The following is an 18,049-nucleotide window of genomic DNA, read 5'->3' as shown; positions in this document are numbered from 1 at the left end:
CTCCCCTCCCCTCTCCTCTCTTCTCCTTTTCTTTTCTTTCCTTTCCTGTTCAGTTCAGTTCTGTTCTGGTGGCAGGGGTAAGGACAGAATCTAGCACATGACATGTGATAGGCAAGGACTACAGCTCAGAGACAAAGTGACAAGGAGTCACAAACGGAGGCTTGTGGGAAGTATATCGGGTTCCTAAGGTTTAAGCTAATGTGCTTTTAAATAATACATTTTCTTAACCACAGTAAAACAAACAGCACGTGTGCGTAGATAGTAATGGTTAGCTTTTGTGTATATTTTTTAATTGCTTTATGTCAATATGTTCATATCACAGATACTTAGTGATGAGTTCAGCCTGAGGTGCAGGAGGAATCCAGTTGCTGAGAAATGACCATGCTTCCTCTAAGTCCTCAGCTGGGGCAATCCCGTGTGCAGTAGCCTCCTGCACCCTGGGCTGCAGCAGTGGCAGACAACGTTCTCCTAAGAGCAGGGCAATTCCTTGCTGAGTGGGTTTTTGTGAATCCCATAGCACACGTAGGCTGACGCTGTGATGGAGTGTCTTGCCATTGTTGTCCAGCAGCCCCTTCCATAGCAAGTTGTCCTCTCAGTTCTCAGGCTCACCTTTACTTGCCCAGCCGTCAGGACTCTGCTACTATGTTTTGTTCTGTTTATGTTTTCTTTCAAACTGCATCTGCTTCAAGTTTAGTAGAGACGTGGATTTTAGGTAGGCCTCCTTTGAGAAATGTGTACTATTCAATGGTGTTCACAGATTTTAAATCAAGACGCCTGAGAATGGTTTTAGATTTTGTCTCTTTTTGTGCCAGTCTGTGACTTCTATTTGCTAAGTGACTTGACTGTAGTTTCCAAAAACAGAAAAAGGTGAAGTATCTGGGCCAGCCTGTTCACCTCTGTTCTCTCCCAGATCCGAGCTAGCCTGTTCACCTCTGATCTCTCATGTCTGGGCAAATGTCAGTTTCTTACATGGTGAAACCTGACATTGAAAGATGAATGACTGTGCAGTGGGAAGCTGAGGTGTTCGCGTCCAGATCCATAGTCTCCTCAGTTCACAGAAGTGGGCTGAGGAGGAAAGCTCAGTAAAGAAGGACAAGAGTAAGTTACGCTGTGCATCCCTCAGGCACACAGGAAACAAAGATCTGTAGAGGAGCTGCAGCCCACAGAGCCAGAGAACAGCAGGTGCTCAGGGAAGCAGGCGCTTCCTCTGCTTTTGGGTCAGTTGCACCTTTAGACACTTTCCCATCTAGTACTTAAGCATAAGAATAAAAACGGAGGAGAAAAAAGCCTGCTGATAGATTGTTAGAAATATGGAATAGTTCAAAATATTAATGTAAGGCTAAGGGTGACTGGGTAACAAATGGTACATTTGCTCATTGCTCAACCTGACATAATTAATATTCTAGGTCATGCTTAAGTTCCCATGATGGACGGTCTGAAGGGGGGAATTCAGGGAAAAAAATATATCTATTATATAACTCATTGCCTTTTTTTTTCTTTTGTGACCAGTCAGAACCATAGCCTTTAAAAAAAAATCAGCTTTCACACCCCATTTGCGGTCTTCACCACTGGGCTACCAGTCAGCAGCCCAGCCTGCTGCAAGGAGGTCAGTAGGAAGCTATTAGCAGAGTCTCCCCCTGGGAGCTCTGGGTCTTATTGAGTTGAATGTTAGCATGACAGTACTGCAAATAGCTCAGGTGTAGGCTTTTTCTTTTTCTTTCTCCTTTTTCAAACAGTTAGCACAGATTTCCCCATAGTGTTGGTCACTCTAGGAAATTATTGCTGAAAATGAAGTCCCCAAAGCTAGCATGGCAGTGGCCTTTCCAGGCTGTGAAAAATGGGGAAAGGAGAAACTGTGCCTCAGAACCTGGGGGTGGGGTGGCTGGGGCTTTTGTGACTAACAGCAAAACATTCTTCTTAGCCAGGTAGATTGTGGAATGTGGCAGTCGGGACAAACGCACATTTATAAGTTTTTCTTAAAGAAACAATAACTAAATGGCTACTCTAGCAATAAGTAGGGTACTCGCTTGCTGTGAGGGATCAGGGGGCAAACTGCTTTTACTGAGGTAAGTTAGCTAATATATTAATTTCTAAAATTCTGACACCTTGAAGATTTTAAATGATACATTTGAAATTCAATTAAAATGTATTTTCTATCTATATTTGATTTAAATTGCAAAGAGAATACACATGAGGAGGTCTCTATATAGTTGCAAAGTATAATTTAAGAAGCTATCATGTCTCTCAGTCTATTTGCATCTCCCATCTTGCCTATATACACACGAGCGTGCAGATGCAGGAGGAGATCAGGATTCCTAATAGGCACAGGTAATACAGACGCCAGCAGTTATTCAGGCCAATGGAGATTTTAAATGGTAAATTACAGCCTTTAACTAAGTTGTATGAATCTCACAACTTCATCTACAAGGTGGTGGAAGTTTAGGCAATAAATTGACAGATTTCCAATTAGACTCTCACTCACTAATCGAAATGGTATTTCTTCTCTTGTAACTTTTGCAGAGAGCATATGATGTAGGTGTTTTTTGTCAAGAACATCCTTTTAATCTAACATTGGTTGTTCCTTCTCATCCTCAGTGCGCTTTTGACCTAGAAAAGCACCCTAAGAACCGTTGAAGACTTACCCCAGACTGAGTGGCCACTAAAGCCGTTACAGATGAACACACGTGTGTGTGCTCGGCTGCCCTTTGCCTTATTCGTGTGTCTATCTACTTTGTGTTTCTAGAATAGCAAAAGTGTGTTACCTTAGAACGTTTTAGTCATTCTAAAAATAGTCACTCATATTAAGGAATAGATATCAAAGAAGAACCAATTTGAAAATAGTTTTAGGCATAAAGTATGTCTGTGTTAACCATTTTATATACAATAACTTTTAGTCCTTAATGGAAAGTAGAAAAGGTTAAATTTAACTCAAGTTGGCCTTAGCATCGTCTTAGAAAGGAAATGAAAACAACATGTTAGACAAAAGGGGTCACGTGTACCAGTCCCTTTGGTCTCAAATCTGGGCTCATGTGCCTTCGTGGCTTTGGAAAGCTTGGTAAAGCAGCAGTGTGGGCTGTGCCCTTCTGAGTGGTGTGATGCTGCCTCAGTTGAGTGTTTAGATTCATGTATGGAGTGCCTGCTGTGTATCTTGTATCCTGAGGTTGCCAACATACCCAACATGAATCTGTTCTCCATTTGGTTGCTGTGGATAACTATGAAATTGAATGTTCTGTAATGCATAATGGCAGAAGAGAGTGGCACCTCCAAGTTAATATGGCAGAACTGGGGACAAGGCTGTGGTGGCTGTGACATAGGAATCACCTCTGGCTAAAGGCTTGGCTTGAAATAAATGTCAAGCTTTTCTTGGACAATTTTTCTTTTCCTTTTTTAAAAAAATATTTGTTTTATGTGCATTGAATTGATGTTTTGTCTGCATGTATGCCTGTGTGTGGGTGTCAGACCCCCAGGAGCAGGAGTTACAGACAACTGTCAGCTACCATGTAGGCACTGGGAATTGAACAGGGATTCTCTGGTAGAGAACCATCGAACCATCTCTCCAGTCTTTTTGGACAGTTTTTGCACTATACTTGCCCTAGCTAATATTACCAGGACCCTGAGATAATGTGCAATCAGGAATGTTTATGGGTTAATTACAGCATAAAAGAAAAATCTATTTCTTTTAGAAATAACAGAAATGTTTAATATGCTCTTTATATAGTTCAGTGTCTACAGAGCCATAAACCATTTCATCCTGGAAAATTTCACTTTCCCCACACATGTGAATCTGCATGAAGGATATTTATACATGTGCATGTATAGATATGCACATGTATTTTGATTATGAATCTCTGGAGATCAAATATCACCAAAAACAGTTATATCAAAGTAGGGTACTCTTCAGTCTGTGACTCCAGTAACATGAGGTTTATAGAACATGGACATCTGCTACACTTGGATTTCTCGGTTTCTCACCCACGCATCTGTGGAACCCATATAGCAAGGCAGATGCCGTGTGCTGAGGCTCCACTATTCTGATGCCATGTGCGACAGTCAGCTACAGAGTGTGGAGGGCAACATGACGCTGCAGAAGCAGGGCACCTGATGTGACATTACGTGCACAGACTTGGAGTGATAAACAGTATTCCATATGGGTATGAAATCAGAGTGGTTAGCCAAGTACAGGACCTAAAATAGATACCATTTGTTCACATGGGGAGGGAGACAGAAGCCAGCCAGGCCACGCTGCCCCTCCTTGTATGGGTTGGGTGCTACTCCAAGGAGCTGATCCTGTGCTGTGCATACAGGGTAACTGAAGACAGGTACTAGAGAGGGCTGAGGGTGGCTGGGGACATGTCCTTGCCCAGTGGGATCAGCTGCCCAAAGCTTATGCAGACCCAGGCTCAGCCCCCAACACACTACCAGGCTGCAGTACCACCTTGACTCTGGGCAATGATGGATTCCCAAGATAGAAATGGTTCACTTTCTAGATTGGACCTCCTCTACCATGGTCTATGATAGCATAAGAAGCCATGCTAGTATTTGTGATCCAGGCAGCTGCTCCAGGCCACGATAAAACCGGAGACCCATGTAGACTGTACCACTGACTGAAGCCGTAGTGATGGATTTTGACTTTGCTGCCTCAGGACTCCATGTTGACGTGAATAGCATGTCCTGCCACCTGAGGCCATGCTGATGTCTGTGTTCTACACAGCTGCTGAGGGGCATGTGGGGGTCCATGGCCCTGATTCAGCAGAGGGCCGGCCATATTGATGTTTGTGGTCTGTGTTACCACCCAAGGCCATGCGGATGTCCATTGTTCATGCTGTGGTCTGAAGCCTCATTGATGTTGTGGGCCTTGCTGCCTCGGGCCCATGCAGAAGTAAGTGGCCCATACAGATGCCTGGGGCTCACTGGTTTCCACGGCCCATGCTGATGTAAAGCCTGTGCAGCCACCTGAGGCCCTTGGAGGACCTTGGGTCCATTTTCCTACTGCAGGAGGCGGCCATCCTAGTGGTTTGTACTGTCGTCAGAAACCACGTGGAAACCTGTACTCCATGCTCCCGCTGACTGTAAGGAGCAAGGAAGCTACTTTAGCAGTGCTGCACAGTTGGGAAAGAGGGACATGAGAGGCTTCTGTGACGACCCCCACCACCACCTCCCAAAGCACCAGCCTGAACAGGAAGCCAGCAGGGAGAGCTCTTCAAGTGTGATAGGGATGGTGGAGCGCAGCTCTCCACAATGACGGCTTCTGGCCGAGGCCCGGGACAGAAAGGACCCCTTTCCTCTTAAGGGGCAAGGCACTGAGAGTCTGACTTGGCTACAGCGAGTATATAGATAACACAGATTGGACTTGTTTATTTTATTTTATTTCATTTCATTTTGTTGGGAGGTCACAAGGCTGCTGAGGGCAGACTTTGAAGGACTGGGAACTGAATGTGATGGGCTCTATGATGTCAATTTCCCAAAGCTTCAATAAAAACATTGTGTTGGAAAAAAAAATGCCAGTTGGGTATGTAATGATCAGCAATTCAAATAAGTACTTATTGCATACATAATTAATACCCTAAATTTGTTCAAACATTGCCCACTTGCCTTTTTGTAAATGAAGGAATGGCTTCAATTAGTTAAGTCTTAACTGTATGGCTTCCTCACACAGTTTAAAACACATATCTATCAGGAATACAATTGGGTGAATAAGGTCTCTATTATTTTTTCTCAAATAAAATTTCTGACTGAGTTTTCAAAAACAAATTTACTCTGCAGTCCTGAAAGTTGCTAAGATTTTTGGTCTAAACCGGATAAAAAGTTTTCTAAGTTCATCTCTGGTACCTGATTAAGCACCAAAGTTGTTGTTTAAAATACTTCTCCCTCAAATGGATAGAATTTAATTTCATATGTAAATTAAAAAATGTGTTCTTTAGATTTCAGGTGTATACAATTCACCTTTCCGAGAATATCCTGACCCATGGGAACTGCGGTTGCAGAAGGCAAAGCCTTTGGGTCACCAGAAGTACACTGCAGAAAAGGGCAAGACCTCCCGCAGCCCTAGTGACTGGCTGGCATGCACCAGCGCCCGCTCCTTCCCGCAGTCGGAGAGTCTGCCACCTATCAGCAGGAAGCGGTGCCAGGTACCAACCAGCCCTGTGTGAATCTGTCATTGGTTTTCTATCCTCACTGTCCTCAACTCCAACTGTGGTGACATTTGTTAACGTCACGCAAGACACCTGTGCACTGTCCATTTTTGTAGCACCAGGGTAGTTAATGCTGTTGGTTGAACACTACTGGCTGCCTCCATATACAAACTCTGTCTTGTCCACCTCAGCCTCTTCAAAGCTCTAGATATCTTTTCCAACATCCCATCATGTCCTGTTTCACTTATCACAGTGTCCCTAAGGTCAGTTACATTATGTCATATATATGTATGTGTATGTGTGTGTATATATATATATATATATATATATATATATATATACCCAACTGTTTACCCAATCATGACTCAAAAGATATGATCACTTTTATGTTAGCTACATTAAAAAGAACCTGATGAGCACGCTAGCAAGTTTTTGACTATACACTAAGAAGTGAAACAACATACAAGTGTCTTCTCCCACCCCGTGGGAGGCCTTTTTACTCTTGCCATGGTGTTATATGATTAACGATGCTTTGGTTTTGAGAGTAGTTTTTTTTCTCATAACTTTAATTAAGGAACATGCCATTGGACATGATACTGAGTATGGGTTTAGAACATGTATTGTTGCTGAGATGCTGGACTGTCTCTAAGAATTGTTATGGTACAAGGGCTATAATCTAGTATTGCTAGAGATGTGTTTATGTGCTATCCAGATGACTTGACATAACCTATCCTCAAATGATACACATAGTTTATTTGCCATTGTAAATGGGACTTGCATTTGAATCATTTAAAAAGTGCCAGTCTGAGAACTGGAGACTCCAGAGATTCACAGCACAGACATGGAAGCCTGATTATATCTGGAGAGTGATACTTGGGTAGAAAAAGTCCTTCCTGAGCTGCAGGGTAGATTTCAAAAGAGGAAATAATATTTGTCACAGTCCCCAGAAGAGACAACTTTGTGAACCCTTCAGTATTTCAACTGCAGAGGGCAGTTGTCACAGACGGTATCAACCTGCAGCTGGCCTGAGTCTGCCATTTAAACCTCGGTGTACTGGCTCTCTGTGCACATAAAGGCTTACACCAAACTACATTAGTTCTCTTAGCAGTACACTCAGGGTCCATGGACTGTTGCTTCCACTGAAGGCTTGAGTGATCTGGAAGGATAAGACAGCAAGGAGATCCTCTCGGTTGGTCCCTTCATCCACATGGCTAATTGTTTGCTGGGTCATTGTCCTTCCTTAGTGTCCACTCCACAAAGCTGCCATACTGTATGCCCGCTGGTTTCCCTCAATGGGAGCCATTCTAGAGAAAGAGGGAGTAAGCTCTCAAAACAGAAGCTAGAATTGATATCCCATGGTGTTTATCCTGCTCTATTTATTTAAGACAAGTTGGCCTGTTTCTGTCAAGGATACAAGACCACTCAACAATGAATACCAAGCAGGACATGTTGGGGCCGTCCTAGAAACTACCTTTGCCTGTCTGACCCTGCCCTGCATTCCATGGTCTTATTTCCCACACTGCTAATCTGTGGTGTGTTTCTTCTGTCCTTTGTAACTGTGTCCTTGATTGTTTTTACTTACGTATTTGCTTCTCTTAAAACCACTAACAAAAGAAATATGATTAACTGATATTTGTACGACACTTTAGGGAGATTATAAAACATCTCTACTGATATATTTTTCTCTTTTCTTGCTTTTCTGTCATCTAATTTCTAGTCATTTTCTTTTCCTTCTCTCCCATACCACACAGTCCCTCTTTTTCGGCACTAGCCCCCATTCTATTCTCTCTTACCTCCTTTCCTCTTCCGTCTTTCTGTAGTATTCTTGCTTTCTTCTTTTTCTGCTGGCCTTGTCTCCTTTCTTCTGCCCCTCTTCCTCTCTTTTTCCTTCACGGCAGGACTGTTTTGCCGACACTGCCAGAGCCACATCTCCTTTATTCAGTGATAAAAGGGTCTATACACCGAGGACACGTAAGGCTGCCACATGCCAGTGTTCAAACACAGAATTTGGAATTTAAAAGATGATTTCTTTCTTTTTTGGGGGAGTGGGGGGTTGAGACAGGGTTTCTCTGTGCAGCCCTGGCTGTCCTGGAACTCACTTTGTAGACCAGGCTGGCCTGGAACTCAGAAATCCGCCTGCCTCTGCCTCCCAAGTGCTGGGATTAAAGGCGTGTGCCACCACGCCCGGCAAAAGATGATTTCTTGACACCTTAACTGTACTTAGTTAAAAAAAAAAACTTCACTATTAAGCTTTAATAAACACATTTTTTAAATACAGGATAACTATTCAATGATACTTACTGTAGAACAGAAATATATTTGATTTCATAACCAAGACCTGGATGGAGACAAGGCAAAGTAAACACTGTGAAGTTATAGCCGAGACTAGAAGGACCAGTAGACTACTAGACCACTAGAAGGACCAGCAGGGTCAGGTTGAGACTTAGAGGGACGCACATTCCAAGGATGGTTGTTAGAAGTGATGACAATTTGAAGTTATTTCCGTGTGTAGTAACTTATGTCACTTGAGTGGGACAGGATATGCTTGAGATCTTAAAGGTGGCAAAATGTCAGGCTTACTAATGAAGGAGGTGTGTCATTAAACTCAAGGGCAGAAAGCTGATTGAGACTGAAGACAGGGAGACTGACATGGTGGCAAGGAGCTCTCAGATGAAGCACCCAGAAGGGGGCATAGTTTCATTCTTTATTACTTATACAAGGTTCCTCTGAATTCTGGTGAACTCCAGACAAATAGTAAGGGAGATTGAGATAGGTAGACTGTGTGTGTGTGTGTGTGTGTGTGTGTTTGCATCACAGCAGAGGTTTAAAGCTTCTGTTGAAGAAACCATTACACCACATGGAGACAGAACTCGTCATAATCTCAACTTCTAAACTTGTATTTCTTTGATGTTTCTATCATCCAAAAGCACTTTAAATTCTCTCTCTAAAACAAATAAGACTTCCTGCTGCTCTTGAGCTGTGTCCTGTTTTTATTGCCACAGTGAGTATTACACTATACATACTAAAGGGAACCCCAAGTTACAGTTCTTATTCTGCATTACACACAGTGAAAACAGGCCCACAGAGTGACTGGCACCTGTTATACACCAAATACCAATTATTTAACCCATTGAACTCCACAAAGAACAAAAGAGTCCAATTTAAGACTTTTGGTTTCCTCATAGCAGATTGGAATCATGATAGTATATCTTTAAAAAGCAAACTTCCAATACAAATCCATTAGCTACTTTCAAATATAGCAATCCTCCTGTCCAGCTGCGGAAAGTACTAGATGCTACTGATCTGCCATTTGTGTTATTTACGGTCCATGACTTTTATGGTAACTGGTTCCTATTATTGGTTTCTATTAATGTAAAACATAAGTGAACGTAAATGAGGCGTGAATCATTCCTTTTTATTAGCCCACAGTCTTCACTCGCTGCTCGCAGACGCTCCAGCTGCGTCTTCTTAGTAATAACCCATCTAAAAGAGACATTTTTAAAAATAAGGAATAAGATAAGAAATCTTTGTCCATTTTGTACTATTCCTCTCCAATGCAGTGGTTTAAGAAAAAAATCGAAGTGTGTTGTAAACGACACAGCAAATACCTTTGGCTGGTCTATGCTGATTGTGATGCTGGCTGGTGGCCCAGTGGACTCCGTCTGTGCTGGCCGTGCAGGGACTCACCACAGGCTCCTCTGTGGACTTTCTCCTCTCAGTTGTGGCCCTGAAAGACTGTGCTCTTCGTACCAGAGACCCTGAGCCTCAGAATTCAGATAAAATAAGGATGTGCAGTGTGGCATCCATGTTTAGGAAACCAACAAGTAAACACAAGAGTTGGCGCCCACATGTTGAAGTTAGACCCTGGTTCTTCCTCCCAGCCCCATGCTCCCAGAAATAAGACTCAGAGTCAAAATAGATTTACAAATACCTATAGCTAGGCTCATCTCTGACTAGATATAACTTAAAATATCCCGTCTATTCTAGCCTACATTCTGCCACGTGGCTGGTTACCTGTGCTCAGGCACCATGGCTCTGTCTCCTCACATCTTCCTAGTGAATCTCCCCAGGTCCTTTCCCAGAATGTTTTCTCTCCCTGATGTCCCACCTTCTACTTCCCACCTAAGCCGTAGGCCATAGGCTTTTTACTGGACAGGTGACACATCTGTGCACTACACAAGATGTTCTCTCTGCACTCATCTAAAGGCTTTTATTTAATGGATAAGAGGACTTTTAGAAAATTAATGCTCATAATCTTTTCATGATTTTGCTATCTTAAAAAAAAAGTACACACTCTAGTTGTGTTGGAGACAATGAGCCTGTAATGTTACAGCGAAAAGCAACCTGGGACTGTGGGTTTGCTAACCCATACATGAAAACCTTCCTGACATGCTGGGGAAGTCTGCCAAGGCTTAAAGTTTTAAGACAATCACTTTCATGAGAGAGAACAATTCTAGAAGATGAGTGATATTTTTTTGTTTGTTGTGTTTCTTTCAAGGCACGGTTTCTCTGTATAGTCTTGGCTGTCCTGGAACTTGCTCTGTAGACCAGGCTGACTTTGAACCCAGATATTTGCTGGGATTAAAGGTGTGTGTCCCCAATACCCTTTTTTATTTGCTTGTTTTAGTTCTGAGAAAAATGATGTTTTAAAAATAGTTAAATAAGCTAATATTATATTTTGTAGAAGTGCAACACTACAGTTGTCAATGTATATGAGACTCCTCCATAGTGAGACATTTGTCCTCCTGTCTTTTAAGGGACCCTTCCGAGATATCAATGAAGTCTTGGCACAGCGTTACAAGCCTTTGGAGCCTACCCTGAGGGTGGCAGAACCCATCAACCACCTTCATTTGGCCAGAGAGGCATTCAAGCAAGAGGAACGCATGCGCAATGTGCAAGACAAGATGTAAGTGCTTAGCTGAGCCATGTTTCAAATTTTCCAATATTTCCTGTTACTCAGTATTGTAGAGAATATTTTTCCTTGTGCGGAAAAGTAAAACTCATTCTCTGCTTATTTAGAGGCGATCATTTCACAGTACACAGTGTGGAGAGTGAACGCAATAATGATTTTAAGAATATGTGCACACCACTCCCAGGGCAAACACAAATCCACAGGCCATTCCCCTCAGAGAGGAATACCAGTGGCACTCTCAGAGGATAATGACAACTGTGCTTGTCTGAAGATAAAATATTTGTGTTCCATGAACACACATTTTGTTGTGATGCTTTCAAAATAACATACAATAAAACAAACATCTTTTGTGGACTAGTTATGCTTGAATGCAACAGTGCAAAATGTTTTTTTTTTTAAATCAGGTCCAATGAAAGAGGTTAGTCCATAACTGAGCAGAATGAAGACAGGCATGGAGGCTTCATTAATCCATCAGCAGAGTTAGTGTTAAACTGTTTAATGGCATTAGTGGCGTGGGTCCTAGCACATAATATCTTTCTCTTCCATGTTTCTCCCTCTTATGGTACTTTGTCCTCAACAGAGTCCCATGTAACTTATAGTGGACCATTATAAATCTACAACAGCCTTATTATTATTATTGTTATTATCCTAGACTCTCTGTAGTCATTATTGCAGTGTATCACACAGTATTTTAGTGTTTTGTGTACTAAATGACTATGGTAATAATACAGGTGATTTTAATTATAATGTAAAAATTTAGTATGATATAAATTACTAGTATAAACTCCTACATAATAGCATACTATACCATAGCATGCCATAGACAATAACTACTAACCACTGTATGGCACACGGCAGTGACTTACACAATAGCAACTACCAATGCATTAAAATGTGTTTACAAAGAAACAAGAATGGCATTTCTCCTGAACACTGGGTTTTCGATCATTTTGTCAGTCAAGCAAGATACACATGGCTTATTAGGGTAAAAAGTTTGCAACAAATCTTTAAAAGTGTTTACAAATTTGGATAAAGATAAAATGATCACATATCCTATGGAATTGTCTAGGTTTATTTTAGAGCCACCATTTGTCATGAAAAAAAAAAAAAAAAAAGCAAAAAAAGCCAAACCCAACCCTACAGCATGTTTAGCAGATTCTTTCAGTATCTGATCAAGTTAACCCAATGTATCAAAAGTAAGAAAAAAATACCTTGGCCAATTAGTTTTAAAGCAAATACATAGATTTACCTCAGAAATTACATATGATGGTGCTGGTCAAACTGAAGCAAAAATATTTAGCTTAGTCATAAATATGTAAGGAGGTATGTCCTAAAATTTGTTTGCTTTTATTTTGAGGTAGAGCCTCCTTGCTGTATAGCCCAGGCTAACCCTAACCTTGGCTCATCCATCTTTGTCCTCGTCTGTGCCAGTTTCAGGTGTACCACTATGCCCAGTTCAGAATTACTTCTCTATTTTCAACAATGCAAAGCATGTGAAAGGGAAGGGTAATTACCAAAATAATTGATGCTGTGGGCTATCCTGTTGATGCACACATAGAAGTCAGCGCTTTTCAAAGCACCTTGATGCCTTCTTTTAGAATTTTCTTGATTGACCTTGAAAGATAAAACATCAATGTTATCCCCAAAGGAAGGTACTTGGAGATGCTGCCCAGAGCACCTGTAAGTTACGCGTGTCCCTGTGGACTGTGAAAAGACCCTTTGTGCTGAAGCCTTAGCATACTGAAAGGGATTTCTGAGATTAGCAAGCCTCTCAGAAACAAGGTAGGTTGGAATTGCTGACGAACTCACTGAGAAGTTCAGACCACATATATGCTTTTAGCAGCATGTCTAAGCAATTGCTTCCAGCAGTTAGCCCATGGTTCACTCCACTCTTAGGAGGCATAGAATACTGATGCTTTGTAGCATCTTTAGAAATACTTGCAGTTTTATATGGTGGATAATCCAAAATTTTATTGTGTGTAGAAATGTTAGAACAAGGCTTTTTCCCTATGCTTATAATTATAAAAAGAAATTTATACTTACCATAGAGATGTATTTGTATTTCTTAAATGAACAACCTTCTTCCTATGTTAACAAATTATCGTAAGAAGTCAAAGGCAGGACGTTTGTTGCCAGTCAAAGGCTTGTTCAGTAGTCATCTATGTGTCAATCAGGAAAGGCAGACTTCCTTTCTGATTTGAAGGGTAGTGCGACAACACTTTGTGTGTGGGCGTGCTATAGAGTAGCTTTGTTGTCATGTGATCATGGAGATGGCATTGCACTTTATTAGGAGGAGTTAGAATGATGTGACTTCAGATGTTGTCTCCCGCACTGTGCAGTCTGCTCTTAGGACTCCTCTCAGATCAGCTGTCCACTCTGCTGCCTGGCCCTCATCAGCAGTGTGTCCTCTGACTCACTCTGCTGCCTGGCTCTCATCAGCAGTGTGTCCTCTGACTCACTATGCTGCCTGGCCCTCATCAGCAGTGTGTCCTCTGACTCACTCTGCTGCCTGGCCCTCATCAGCAGTGTGTCCTCTGACTCACTCTGCTGCCTGGCCCTCATCAGCAGTGTGTTCTCTGACTCACTCTGCTGCCTGGCCCTCATCAGCAGTGTGTCCTCTGACTCTTAGGAGAGTGATCTAACCACCCTGTGCCTCTATTTCTCTGTCCGTCATAGGACGAGTGTTTCCTTAAAGGGTTGTAATGAGAGCTAGGAATTTTGAAGAATCTAAATAAAAATATCCATTAATTATCCGGGCTGGAAAAGATTGCATAGTGGATGATAGTGTTTGCTGCATAAGCAGAGGGACAGAGTTTAGATCCCAGCACGAGATGAAAAGGTGGCCATGTGCATTTGTGACACTGCACTTTGAGGGACAGACAGGAGGATCACTGAGGCTCCTCTCTGGTAGTCTAGTCTCAGGTTCAAAGAAACAAAGCAGAGACAACATACACTATTGTCTTCTGGCACCCACAAAGATGCACATAGGTGCACAACCCGCGCACACAATCTCATAGATCACACACACACATACACACACTGTACATATGCTATAGGCATCATACTCCTGCACAACAGCTATCCAAGGAGGACGACAAAATCACATTACAAACACAGGCTTGGCTTCACACACTACTCTATGGGCGTCAGAAATCTTCACCACCCATTATCCTTTTAAGCTCAAGGAATTATTATTTGCCTCCAGATGTATAAGTATGTAGGTATAAAAATACCTGATAATAAATCAAAAAGGAAATTAATTTAAACCAATTTTAAGTACAGTTTGCTATATACTAAAGGTTAAAGAAAATTGGATTCAATAAAATAGGTGTACTTCTTTCATATAAAGAATGTTTGAGTGTGCAGGAAACAGAGCATTTTCAGCATTTTGATTTCAAATCACCAATGCTAACATTATAGCTTTGCATAAGAACATAGTACAAAATGGCAAAAATATATTTTGAGCCATTCCAAAAACCATTGGGAATTTTGTCTTAATCCCAAGCTAAATTCATGAAACTTTTTAAAATGAAACTTGTCAGTAACACAAATGATAATTTTCAAAATCAATCATTTTAGCACAATGTTTAAAAGAGTTAAACATTTTAACTCAATGCAGAGATGCACAAATTTGATACCTACATTTTCTTTCTTACTTTTTTTTTTGGTAAGAATAGAATTTACTTAGGGCATGGGGAGGGGTGTTAAGAGAGGAGTAGAGGCAGAGAAAGGCAGAGAGGAGAGAGTAGATAAATAGAGGCCGGCCATGACCACGTGGAGGGGGGAAGGAAAAGGGAGAGTGGAGTGCACGGGGCAAGAGAGAGGCAAGCAAGCAAGAGGGTAAGCGCCACTGAGAAGTTCTTGTACACAAACAATACAAGCGTTTGTTTTCCAGAGCCCAGAGTCATAAGCCTGGGGAAGGAACTGGTAGTGATGAAGGTGATGCAGATGGGAGCCCAGGCAGGGGAGTGGGGAGAGCAATGAGAATATGTTTGTGTACATGTGTGCCATTGTTAACAAAATTGATTTTAAACAGCTTGGAAGGAAGTCAAAAGGTCTTTGTTTTTCTTAATTAAATCATTATGACAGTTTACAAGTGAAAAGCTTCATTATGACAGAAAACATGTTGAACATGTTGTAACTCCTAACAGAACAGTCTCAAAATCAGAGCTGAGGTGTCTCAGGCAGTTTGTCAGCACAGTGGCATTAACTGAGATGGACGGGCCCACCTTAAGTATAGGTGGTACCACTCCATGGTCGGGGTACCAAGATGAATATAGGAGAGACCTTAAGTATAGGGAGCACCATTCCATAAACAGGGTACCAAGATGAACATAGAAGGAGAGAGGCAGTTGAACAGCAACTTTCATCTCTTGTTTCCAGACTGCCCATGCAAATGACCAGCTGCCTCACATGTCTGCTGCCTCCATAGTCCCACCATGATAAACTGTATCTTAAAACTATGACCACCACCACCACCCCCAAGCCTTCTTTCTTATAGCTGTTCCTGCCAAGGTATTTTTTGTCACAAAGACAGGACAAGCCTGGATACCAATACTGATGCATCTGTGAATGAATACTGTGTTCAGTGAAGCTGTTTTGGAAAGTATTACAGTAGTATTGTTGGAAGGTAGTAAGCTCAGCTGAAGGCAGACATTAATCTTGCATGAATATAATCTCTGAGTTGTTTCTGAGAGACTTCAGCTACCACATCTATGCCAGTGATTTCTACAAGTCCCAGTCTTGCTTCTGCATCCCAGAATTAGGTATTCAGCTCCATCTTCATTTGCACTTCCACCAGACATCTAAGACTTAGTGCCTGACACCCCTCACCTTCACCGCTGTGTCCTTGATCTGAGAGTGAACCATGACCCACCTACCTGCAGCAGGTGGGTGCTCACCCTCTTCTCTCTCCATAACCTGTCAGTGCTGCAGCTCTCTGCATTCCATCAGGCAAGGCACTTTCAAATTCAACCCACTTGCTTCTTTTTCTTCTTTCTACTTTGAATCTTAATGTAAGAATTTGTAAATTCCTATTTTAATCATGACCGTAAAATACCACATGTCTTACCCACTTAGTTTTGCTAATTAAAGCCAATCATGCTATTTTATTTGCTCCCAAGATGTTCTATGGCTTTTTTAAATGAAAAATATTTTTATAGACTGTATTTTGATCATGTTTTTCCCTTCCCCAAATCTTCTTAGGCCTTCCCATAAAAGCACATAAATGAAAATTGAAATAAAAACCCATAAGACAAAAAATGCCACACAAAGCCAAAATGATACAAGAAGCTCAGAAAATCCCACTGAGTTCCTTTTGTGTTGTCCAACTTCTCCTGGACATAGGCTCGATGGGAGTGTGGCAGATATACCCAATAAGACACTGTTGGAGAAAGCCAGCTTTCCCTTTGTCAGAAGGTGTCAGTTGCAGAGAGCTTCTTAGTTAGGGGTGGAGCCCATATTTACTTCCACCTCTCAGTGCTCGGACCCCATCTGGCTTGAACCTGTGCATGTTTTTTGAGTGCTGCCACAGTCTGTGAGCTCATATATGTGCCAGTCTTGTTATGTCTAGAAGATACTGTTTCCCTGGAGTCATCCACTATGTCTGGCTTTTACAGTCTTTCTACATCTTCTGCATAGCTCGCTGAGCCTTGAAGACAGGGTTTTGAACATTCCAGAGTCTCACTTTCTACAAATTATCTACTCATGGCTCTTTGTGTTAATTCCCAAGTACTGAATCTCTGATATGGTTGAGTGAGGCACTACCCTATGGATATAGCAGAATGTCATTAGGATGTTTTGTTGCTATGCTCAATTAACAAAAATAATAGCTTTCCCCTAAGCCCATGACTTACAGTAAGTAGTCGTAAGTTCTTGGCTACTTTAGCAGTGTTGGGTATGGGTTCCATCTCACGGAATGGTGAGCCTTACATACAATTTTAAAAGTGATTGGTTATTCCTATAACATTTGTACTACAATCACACCCAATATTTCTTGCAGACAAGTTACTGATGTAGGTAACAGAATTTGTAGCTGAGTGACATTAATGGTTACATTTCTACCATGCAAAGAACCTTCCAGCACTGTAATTGCTAATCAATAGGGATGCCATTTTAGTTGGGTACCACCTTGACTTCTCTGTGTTTGATAGCATAAAGAGGTGTTTCTTTTGCAATACAATCTTACCGTCAGGTTGAACAGAGCGACCAATAACCCTGGCGATCGATAGCCTGCGATGATTGCTGGTTTCCATGCGGTCTACTTGACCAACAGAAAATGCAACCCTTTCCTGGCAATGAAGGTTTTATTTGGTGGCATAATATGCCTAGTATGGGGCATTCTCTCCCCTATGATTTGGTGACTCAATTTAGACCTACATATGTATACATTTTAGGAAGCTTCGACAATAGTAGGTTTTCAATTTGTTTTTCAAATGACCTTTAGATGTCTCTCCCATATTCCACCTTTTACCTTTCTTTCCTATCCATCTCCCTATTTTTTAATCCTCCTATTCTAATTAGTTCTTGGTCTCTCTGTAATAATATCTTCTATTTTTCCTTCCTTGGGAGATCCCCTCTCTCCAGTTGTCCTTACTAGGTATCTAGCCTCTATGTTATTCAGATAATAGAACAAAATACAGAAACCTTACCACATATAAGCGAAAACGTGGAATATTTATTGGAGGGGAGTTCTTGATTACCTCACCCAGGATTTATTTTTTTTCTGGCTCAATCCATTTACCTGCAAGTTTCATAATTTCATTTTTCTTTTTACCATTCCATTTTCTTTTTAATTTTCATAGTACTTCTCATATAACTTGGTGCTATGATTTTTTTTTCTGAAGGCAACCACCCCGCAGGAATATGTTGCACATATACACTTGTTCAGGAATTGTTGACACGTGAGCAATGTCATTATGTGCTTAGAGCTGCCTTGATTTCTTTCTCTTTCTTTCTTTCTCTCTTTCTTTCTTTCTTTCTTTCTTTCTTTCTTTCTTTCTTTCTT

At 41.5% G+C, this 18,049-nt stretch overlaps 1 protein-coding gene across 1 annotated transcript in view; it reads left to right on the top strand.

Annotated features, from left to right (window-relative positions):
• Positions 1-18,049, top strand: part of Spata17 (spermatogenesis associated 17) — a 161,233-nt gene that overhangs the window by 88,935 nt on the left and 54,249 nt on the right. Inside the window, exons 7-8 of the mRNA XM_021158392.2 lie at positions 5,922-6,128; positions 10,889-11,037. Coding sequence (XP_021014051.1) covers positions 5,922-6,128; positions 10,889-11,037 — 356 coding nt within the window. The remainder of the gene's footprint in view (positions 1-5,921; positions 6,129-10,888; positions 11,038-18,049) is intronic.

This window comes from Mus caroli, chromosome 1 (genome assembly GCF_900094665.2).
Source record: "Mus caroli chromosome 1, CAROLI_EIJ_v1.1, whole genome shotgun sequence".
NCBI classification, from domain to species: Eukaryota; Metazoa; Chordata; class Mammalia; order Rodentia; family Muridae; genus Mus; species Mus caroli.
This window is presented reverse-complemented; position numbering and strand designations above follow the sequence as displayed.